The 9,860-nt window shown below is 50.4% G+C and overlaps 1 protein-coding gene and 1 non-coding gene across 2 annotated transcripts; both read left to right on the forward strand.

Moving 5' to 3' along the window:
* The first annotated feature begins 1,922 nt into the window (after window positions 1-1,922).
* On the forward strand, window positions 1,923-9,168 carry RPL3 (ribosomal protein L3). The gene is made up of 10 exons (XM_014885284.2): window positions 1,923-2,098; window positions 3,123-3,315; window positions 3,813-3,981; window positions 4,848-4,983; window positions 6,129-6,315; window positions 6,694-6,854; window positions 7,143-7,244; window positions 7,722-7,817; window positions 8,295-8,414; window positions 9,059-9,168. The coding sequence occupies exons 1-10, from the start codon at window positions 2,096-2,098 to the stop codon at window positions 9,101-9,103; spliced, it is 1,212 nt and encodes a 403-aa protein (XP_014740770.1). The 5' UTR covers window positions 1,923-2,095; the 3' UTR covers window positions 9,104-9,168.
* Window positions 6,429-6,521, forward strand: LOC148223641 (small nucleolar RNA U83B). The gene has a single exon (XR_015804214.1). It is a non-coding gene; the product is annotated as a small nucleolar RNA U83B (small nucleolar RNA).
* Window positions 9,169-9,860: the final 692 nt, after the last annotated feature.

Genomic DNA, 9,860 nt, shown 5'->3' on the forward strand with positions numbered 1-9,860 from the left:
CGCGCCCGCCCACGGGGACGCGCCGCGCCGGGAGCGCGCACCCCCCCCTTCTTCCCGCCCCGCCGCCGCTCATGGCGGAGACGAACGTGGGGCCCGGGCGCGCCGGGTCCGTGGGGCTGGAGAGTGCGGGGGTGCCCGGGGTGGGGGCTTTGCGGCGGTGGGAACGCCTCCCGGTACTACGGCTGGCCACCCCAGACCCCCGGGATAGGGATGGGGCGATGCCACTGCAGGTTTGTGTGGGGCTTGGCAGGGCCGGCCCCCCGCCCGCCCACACCCCCTGCCTGGCCCTAGGGAGGCCGAGTCCGGGGCTGTGTCCAGTCCTGGGCTCCCAGATACGAGACAAGGAGCTACCCGGGAGGATCCCGCAGAGACCACAAAGATGATTTGGGGTCTGGGGCATCTCTTAGGAGGAGAGACTGCGGGAGCTGGGCCTGTTTAGTGTGGAGAACAGAAGACTGAGAGGGGATCTCATTAATGCATATAAATATCTTGAAGGTGGGTGGATGGTGCCAGACGCTTTTCAGTGCTGCCCAGCAGAGCAATAAGCTAAAACACGATAAATTTCACTTCAACATGAGGAAGAACTTCTTTACATTCAAGGTGACAGAGGCACTGGAACAGGCTGCCCAGGGAGGTCATGGAGCTTCCCTCTTGGGAGACAGCTGGATACCTTCCCATGTCACCTGCTCTAGGTGTCCCTGCCAAAGGACTAGGTGATTTCCAGAGGTCACTTCCAACCTTAACAATTCTGTCATTCTGGGATGCTGCCCCACAGAGGTCCCCGTAGAGGGGTAAGGCTCGGCCCTTGGATACAACCCATTATCCCTCACCAGATGCCTGCTCTGGACAAAGATGCTCAGTGGGCCTCAAAATCACTCTGCACCAAAGCCTGGGGCTCCCTCTCTCAAATTTCCAACATCTGCCACCCTACCCACACTATGTCCATGGAAGAAGGCAGGAAAAGGCCCTCTCTGAACATGGGGAGTCCAGATTTTGGGGAGACCCTCTGACTCTAGGAGGCAGAGACTGCTAGATACAAACCTTGCACTGCAGAGGCTGCAGCCTTGAGAGTAACTTGGGCTTCTCCAAAGTTCCAAAAAGTGAGCAGTCATTCCTCACCTTTTGTGGGGTGGGTAGGAGGTAGAAGATGGACATTCCTCCATCACACCCAGCCACAGAATCCTAGAATGGTTTGGGCTGGAAGGGACCTTAAAGGTTATCTAGTCCAAACCTCCCTGCAATGAGCAGGGAGATCTTCAACTAGATCAGCCTGCTCAGAGCCCTGTCCAATCTGACCTTGGATCTTTCCAGGGATGGATCACCCCTGTTTTAGAAAGATGAGCTGCAGTGCCAGCACAGCTGGATCCTTAGCTCTCCTGTTCATCCTGAGTGCAGCAATCTCCCCATGGTGTCGTGTCAAACACATCCTTATCTGTGAGCCCCAGGAGATCCTGAGGGCAAACTCTGGATGTCCCATGAGCAGGAGGCTCCAGACCACCTAGCTCTGGGTTCCACTGATACCATTGCCTCGGGTTTGCATCCCCTTCCGTACCACAAGCAATGGTGGATTAAGGCCCATGTTCATTATAATGACACAGATGAAATTTCACAAAATGAAATGAAATGAAATTTTGAAACTCCATTTCATGAAAGGAAATGAAAATTCATGGAATGAAATTTCACAGTTTCACGAAAGTGAAATTTTGAAATTTCGTGAAATTAAATTAATATAATGAAATAAAATTTAATTAAAATGAAACGATGAAATTAAACGAAACGACATGTCAAAATTTCATGACATGAAATGAAATGTTAAAATTTCATAGAATGAAATGGAATGGAACGAAGTGAAATAAACATTATCTTTTATGACTGGTGACCGTGCTCATGGAAGCTCCCCACAAACCCCGCCGGGTGGTTTGTACGATCTTGGTTTTTTGCGCATCGCTGCCCGCGCACCTTTGTGACCGCGCTCCCCGCCCGTAGCGCCGCGCGCGCCGCGGCACCGCCCGCCCTCTCGCGAGACCGGGAGGCGGAGCGCTTATAAAGGCTGCGCGCGGGGCTCGCGGCCCTTCCGGCCCGGCGCGTGGACAAGATGGTGGGTGTGGAGGCTTCGGGCCTTGCCGCGCATCCCGCCGGCATCGCCGCCATCCCAGTCCTCCCCGCCGCGCGGCCCCGCGCCCGCCGCCCCCGGCACCTCCGGGATGCCGTGCGGGGCTCATTTCGGGGCACGGGCGAGGCGTTGCGCGGGGAGGCCGGGCGGGCCTGTGCGGTGCCGGTCAGGGCGCGGGGTTCAGGTGGCGCGGGCGGCTGTGGGGGTATTTGGGGCTCCTTTTTTAGGAACGGGGGCGGCTTTTGTCTGGAGAGCTTCTGTGGTTATGACCATTTTGGGGCTTTAAATTTCGCTTAAGGCAACTCGTGTCGAGTGGTCGTTTTTTTTTTCTAAAGCCATAGTTATTTCTAGTTCCGGGTATAGCTGCACGGTATTTTTCTTTTGTTTGCATGTGAGATTGGATGGGTAAATGTTTCTTTTGGCTGAGAGTTCTCCGGATGGAACCCCGTCTTTACATGGCTCTCAGCTTGCAGAGGGAGGCTGCAGGGGTGGTACTCGAGGGAAAAACCTTTGGAAAAAATACTGCGTTTCCACCCGGAGCGATTGGCTCAAAGGTGGATGTTGAGATACTGGTTTACTGCAGTTTTGCAAACTGAAACATTGTTTCTGTAATGCTTATTTTGGTACCGATTCTTTGATAAATGTGAAGCTGTCTGTGCTGCATTTTCTAGACTTGTGAGGTGGACTGAAATTTTGGTGGCACACTGTGGCCAAATTACAGTTTCTTTGGTTCCCTGGCTAGAGTGGGACTTGGTGACATCTTAGGATAAGCTTGGAAGGGGTATTAAAGAAATCTGAGAATTGCATAGTTATTGCGTGGGGATTGCGTTGCTGTAACATTATGGAATTCAGAAGCCCCGCAGGTGATACTGGGAATTTATAGAATGTGAAATGTCTTGGGTATCTGTATTACTCGTGTTCTAAGGCAAGGACAGAGTTGGCCTTGGCCCTCGAGTGGGCATAGGCAAGTCTGTGTAGCAAGCACTAAGTGCTGGTTTTCTCTCTGCAGTCTCACCGCAAGTTTTCGGCCCCGAGGCACGGCTCCCTGGGCTTCCTGCCCCGCAAGCGCAGCAGCAGGCACAGGGGCAAGGTCAAGAGCTTTCCCAAAGATGACCCCAGCAAGCCTGTCCATCTCACTGCCTTCCTGGGGTACAAAGCTGGCATGACCCACATTGTCCGGGAAGTGGACAGACCTGGATCTAGTATGTATTAATGTTCCTCTTTAAAACAGGAGGTGGGTTTGGTCAGGAATGGTGACAGGTGGCCCCTTCAGTAGCAGATCTGGGTTTTAGTCATAGCTTGACTTCAACCAGTTCCAAGTCCAAGTAGGTGGTGTATTTCTGCTGTAACCACCGGTTTGGTTTAGCTGCACAGTAACAGGCTCCTTGGGATGGCTCTTCTGGATGAGGGGACATCATCAGCTGCCTTCGGTGGTTTTTTGGAGATTGTCCAGTCCTGAATGTATTACTTGCTTCCATCCATTTTGCCTGTCCAGCTTTGCTGACCTTTCTCCTGAGCCAACCTCAAAGTTTTGCAAGGAATTAAATTACGACTTCAGGGCTGGTCACTTTACCCTACATCATCTCTGTGAAAAGAACTTGAGTCATTTATTTTTCTTACGGAGGACTTGGGAGTGAGCAAAAAGTGGTGTTAAAGAGTTGCTGCTGGAATTAATGGTGCTGTATTTGTTTCCATCCAGAGGTGAACAAGAAGGAGGTGGTGGAGGCAGTCACTATTATAGAGACTCCTCCCATGGTCATCGTGGGCATCGTGGGATATGTGCAGACTCCTCGTGGGCTCCGTAGCTTCAAGACCATCTTCGCTGAGCACATCAGCGATGAGTGCAAGCGCCGCTTCTACAAGAACTGGTGAGAGTGCAGGACCCTGGCTGCTCTCAGGCTGTGGGTCATGTTTTTACTGCTGGGTTGCAAAGATCCTAGCAGGTGTTTCAGCAGTTAGTGTTCAGCTTTGACAGACTGACCTAATAATGGGATAGGCTGTAGGAATGGCTCCATGAGGGTGGCAGCGTAACTTTGGGTAGTGCCCTTATTGGTGCGGGTGTGGTGGCCTCGGGTTTGCCTGAGAGCTCCTTAACAGGCTACACGTGATGATACTTCTCGACGGGCGGACAGAAGGAAATCGCCTCTGGCGCTTGTTGTTGAGTGTCGAGTCCTGACTGTAGCCCTGTTTTCTCAGGAAAGGGGAAGACAAGTGTCACTTGTGATTGCCATTCCAGGCACTGCTGTTGTGATTGAAAGTGTGCATTTGCCTGAGTGTGGCTCCAGCGTGTCTGGAGCTTCCAGCCTGTTTATGAACTTGGCAGGCTGAAAAGACGTCAGAGTGGAGCAATCAAGTTCTCAAGGGTGTTTTAGTAACGACCTTGCTGTCAGGCACACAAGGGAGGGAAATTAGGATATTTTGAAGCAAATCACAATCATCTCACAATTGCTTTAAAGGTCTTTTTTTTTCTGTTATTGTTTGACTTCTCCTTACAGTGTTTTGTTTTCTGTAGTGTGAATGTTAATGTGCTTTGGAATTCATGGCAGCTCCGCTCAGCTTTGGCAATTTTGCCACTGTCTGATGAGCTCCAGGCTCCGCTTGCCAGTGGAAAAGAGTCATTAGAAGCTGGCAATGAGCCAAAGCCAACTGAGGTGGCAACTCCTTCCGCTCACCCCGCTTCCCTGGGGATTGATGAAGGGCTTAGCCAAACCTTGTCTCTGCTCTGCTCCTGAAGGCACAAGTCCAAGAAGAAGGCCTTCACCAAATACTGCAAGAAGTGGCAAGATGAGGAAGGCAAAAAGCAGCTGGAGAAAGATTTCAATAGCATGAAGAAGTACTGCCAGGTTATTAGAGTCATGGCTCACACTCAGGTGAGTGCCTGTGGGTTCAGGTATGCTGGAAACAGCTGAGAGAGCAGGCTTGGAACTTGATCCATCTCTGTTGGGAGATTTCTGCCCTCCCCCGCAGCATGATCCCTGTTCAGCACATTACATATTCATTCTCTACAGATCTGTGCTTACAGCATGTTTGAGGAGCCTTGGCAACCACTGGCTCGTTTTGAAGGAGTGTCCAAAAGAGACTGAGCTGTAGTAGAAACTTTTTGAGCTCAGTCCCTTGCTGATACCGTGTAGACCTGAACTCTCTTAATTTCAGCTACAAACGAAACCAGACTGAACATTAAACAGGGGTTTGTGTGCTCAGCATTATTTCAGGCTGCATTCTGTTGGGGTTGCAAGTAGTCAGACTTTTGGTGGCTTCTCGTGCTCAGCTGGAGGAGGTGTTCTGCTGAGTGATGTGGTGTCTCCCCAGCTGTCAGTGCTCTGACTTTCTTGGGAGATCATTAAGTCTTTTGAGTTGGCTCTAAGTGCAGTAAGATGACTAATTTTATAGAATTAATTTCCTATAGTAGACAGTACAGGTAGTGTTGCAACTCCTATTGGTTTTCTCACCAGTTCCCTCTATTAACTACAGTAGAAATAATCGTAAATACGATCCAACCCAAAGTGGCAGGCTTTATCAAACAGCAGAGTTTGGATTGGAAGGGACCTTAAGGATCCAACTCGCATGCTATGGGCAAGGACACCTTACACTAGACCAGGTTTCTCAGCCGCTGTCCAGCCTGACTGAGCCGTCCTGGGGGTGGTGCATCCAGAGTTTTTCTGGGCAACCTGTGCCAATGACTCATGATATAATCCTTCCTGGGTCCAATTTAAATCCACCCTGTTTCAGTTTAAAACTATTGCCCCTTGTCTCTTGTTCTTCCTCAGTGGAATTTGCCTGATGGCTGTGGGGTTAGAGAACACTGTGCTTCTGTGGGTGGCATTTAACTTCCAGGTGCAACGACTTGCAAGCCACTACACAACCTTCTCCCTTATTGCAGGGCCTTTTTTAAGTTTTATATTTTGGAAAAGAATACTGAAAAATAGATTAGACTAGAGCTAAAAGGATGCTGGGCTTATTAATAGAGGGTCCGTTATGGAAGAGCAGCAGCTGCATGTCATGCTTTGTGTTCTAGATGCGTTTGCTCCCCCTGAGACAGAAGAAGTCTCACCTGATGGAGATTCAGGTGAATGGTGGCACTGTTGCTGAGAAAGTGGATTGGGCCCGGGAAAAGCTGGAGCAGCAGGTGCCTGTGTCAACCGTCTTTGGCCAGGATGAGATGATAGATGTCATTGGAGTCACCAAGGGCAAGGGATATAAAGGTAAGCACATGGAAGTCTTTCCCTTTGTGATGGGATACAGTTTTTAATGAAATCCTGGACTTGAGTTTTCACAAGTCCACATGCCAAGAGCTGGGTAAATCCATGCTGCTGTCACAGTTCAATGATGAGACCATGGAATGAGCGCTGGGCACAGCGCCTGACATCTGTGAGGAGTCATTCCATGCTGCCTTCCTTCTGAGAACACAGCCCAGGGACAGCCACGTAGAGAGCTCCACCAGGAAATGTTGATTCCTGTGATGCTGGGTCTGTGCTTCCCTTTTGTTGCCTGGGGACTGCACTTTGAAGGGTGGCTTAAACTGTGGTTGAAGACTTTGGTGACCTCTCAGCTTGACAGCAGGCTGCTTTGGTCCCTTGCAGGTGTCACCAGCCGCTGGCACACCAAGAAGCTGCCGCGCAAGACTCACCGGGGCCTGCGCAAGGTGGCCTGCATTGGTGCCTGGCACCCTGCCCGTGTGGCCTTCTCCGTGGCCCGTGCAGGCCAGAAGGGCTACCACCACCGCACTGAGATCAACAAGAAGGTTAGTGTCTCTGCTGCTAGGAAGCAATGAGAGCTGCCTGATGTCGCTTGCTCTGTGACAGTGAACAAAGTGGGGAGTTTTGCTTGAGGTGTTTTGCTTTGTTAGAATGTTGTCTTGGGGATAGCGGCCATGGTCTGTTATGTTGGATAACTAAAATTCTTGAATGGCTACGTGTTTTTCAAGTGCAGCAGACAGTTTCCTCTGAGGCTATATAGAATTCTTGCATTTTATATGGTGACAGGCTCTTTCTCCTACCTTTTGCTAAGTAGACTTTCTTTACATTTTTAGATTTACAAGATTGGCCAAGGTTACCTAATCAAGGATGGAAAGCTGATCAAAAACAATGCATCAACTGACTATGACTTGTCTGACAAGAGCATTAATCCTCTGGTGAGTTGTTGCAGCTCTGTGCCAAGAGTCTGCTTGTGAGCTGCAATCCTAAGAGGCAAATGGGCCTGGTACAAGTCACAAAATGATTGAAGAGCTCTTGAAATAAGTCAGCTGCTGTTGGAGGTGGTGGTGTTAAGTCAGCCTCAGTATTGACATGTATAACACGGAAATTGCTTTTGTTATGTGGCAGTAGGACAGAGATGTTGTAAACCTTGAATGGTGCTTGTACAAGGAATAACTTTGCAAGAAGAGCTTTGGATGTTTTGTCAGCATCTTCTGCTGTTCTCAATAAAAGCCCTACAGTAACAAGTAAATAAATGGCTGCATTGAGAGACTGGACCAGTGAAAGGCAATACTGGAAACAGGATTTCAGTGGATGCGGGAATGGCCAAGGCCCAGAAATAGTGTGGATCTGTAGGCAGATGTGATGACTGGTTCTGCTTGGTACAGAGCACTGACTGTTCTCTCCTTGCTCAGGGAGGCTTTGTCCACTACGGTGAGGTGACCAATGACTTCATCATGGTGAAGGGCTGTGTTGTGGGGACCAAAAAGAGAGTCCTGACCCTGCGCAAGGTGAGTAGTGCAACCTGCTGTCACGTGGGCTGGAACAGTTTGAGGGAGCTCTGCTGCCTCTGCTGCAGTTAGTGTGCGTGCTGTTCATGTGGTTTGCTAGAAGGAAAAGCCTTCCACACCAACTCACCTCGTAGTAATGGCCTTGGAAGTGCCATGAGGTCATTTCTGCAGGTAGCTCTGTCCAGGGTTGTACGTAGTGATGGACATGATTTAAGCTTGAGAATTGTTGTGACCAGAAGGACCCTGGCAGAGTGGGGCTTGTGCTGCAGAGAGCTGAGAGTCTTCAGCATGGGAGGCCAAAGGTGCAGGGTAGATGGCTGATGGCCAAGTGTTCCTTGCACGTGGTAGCAGCTGAAGTTGGGGGTTAGAGGGACCGAGGAGGTATGAGCCGTGGAGGTGACAAGAAAGTAGCCAGTGTACTGGAGGCTAAAAGGGCATTGCTGCTGCTGCTTACTCACCTGCCATCTCTCTTTCTAGTCCCTGCTTGTGCAGACCAAACGCCGGGCCCTGGAGAAGATTGACTTGAAGTTCATTGACACAACTTCCAAATTTGGTCATGGCCGCTTCCAGACAGCTGAGGAGAAGAAGGCTTTCATGGTAAGGGCTCTTCCTGGCACATTTATTGTGTATCACTGTGTTGTCTTTGAGCTCATGGCAGCTGATAGCTTGGCCTTTGGGCTGTCATGTGGCCAGAGTTGCTGTGAAACAAGCCTCAGTTGAGAGGCCTCCTCCTGCCAACTTGGTTACAACTGCAGGAGGTCTGAGATCTCACTTCCTCTGTGACAGCTCTTGGTGTCTGAGCGGTGTTGCCATGTTTGGGCACAAGTTGTTCAGTGTTGAAGCACAGAACAAGCACTGCTCCATTTCCTCCAAGAGCAGCCTGGGAGGAGGGTGCTCACAGTGGTGGCATTCCCAGTTTGTCACTTGCTGGAGAAGGCAGCGGGGGGTGCTGTGAGCGAGGCCCTGGCAGGGTGAGAGCAGGAGCTTCCCTTCCCCGCCAGGTGGCACCAGCGTTGCTGCTCAGGCGCATGCAGAACCACCCAGTGAGCGCAGTGCGCCTGCGCCGGGTTCAGCTTTCCCCAGAGCCTCTGGCTGTGGCGATGGGGCGTGAGGTTTCCAGTGAGTTGCAACACGGAGGGCTTTTTTTGCCTTGATTTCTTTGCAGCTTTTGTGATGAGGATGTTATGTCTTTCGTGCAGACTGCTGTTTACATAGCTTGTTCTTTGTGGTTTGTTTTTCAGGGACCACTCAAGAAGGATCGCATTGCAAAAGAGGAGGCAGCCTAATGGGTGGAATGGTCCTGTGGCCTGTGTGCTCTCAGACCAAAAAATAAATATTTTAAAGAAATAAATTTTGCCTCTTATTATATACATTGCTGTGTTAAGCCTGGTACTCTGCAGGTTCTGCATGTGGCTCAAACCAAAGGAACACGTAAAGTTTTAGCTCATGGGCATCGACCTTTTTGCAGGGTTGCTCTAAAAAAATGCAGAGCAAAGATTGTGGGTTAAAGCAAGGTGTTGCCAGTTGTGTGAAGTAGTGAAGCAGCAGGGGCCCTAAATGTGTTTGCAGTTGCTGAGGTATTAATCCACCTGTCAATACTCAACTGAGTGGACAGAGAGCTTTGAGTCAAATGGGTTTTGAAATAAACCACAGTTCAAACCACTAAATTTTAGGTAGCTGGTGGATGCTGGTTGTTGCTATGGAAACCTTGCAGTGCCTGTATGACAGGGGTTGCAGCCTGCACACTTGGCAAATGCTGTTTGTTGCTGTCCTGAGAGCAGCTGAATGCAGTAGGTGTTCTGAAAAATGCCAGCCTCACAACAGCTGGATTTTTCTGAATGCACGCAGTTTCCCTGCTGAAAGGTGGCAGCAAGCAGGCCTGCCTGGGTGGGGAGAGGGATGATCTGCATCCCACCCTCTGAGGAGGCGAGGGATCTGTGAATGCTGCTGGTGTTGTGTTACTGCCCGACCTAAAATACCCTGCTGGCTCCCAGGGAGATGGTTTGGTGTGTCCTTCACTGACCATAATTGGAGACATGGCAG

The sequence above is a fragment of the Sturnus vulgaris genome, chromosome 5 (assembly GCF_052056855.1).
Source record: "Sturnus vulgaris isolate bStuVul1 chromosome 5, bStuVul1.hap1, whole genome shotgun sequence".
Lineage (NCBI taxonomy): Eukaryota > Metazoa > Chordata > Aves > Passeriformes > Sturnidae > Sturnus > Sturnus vulgaris.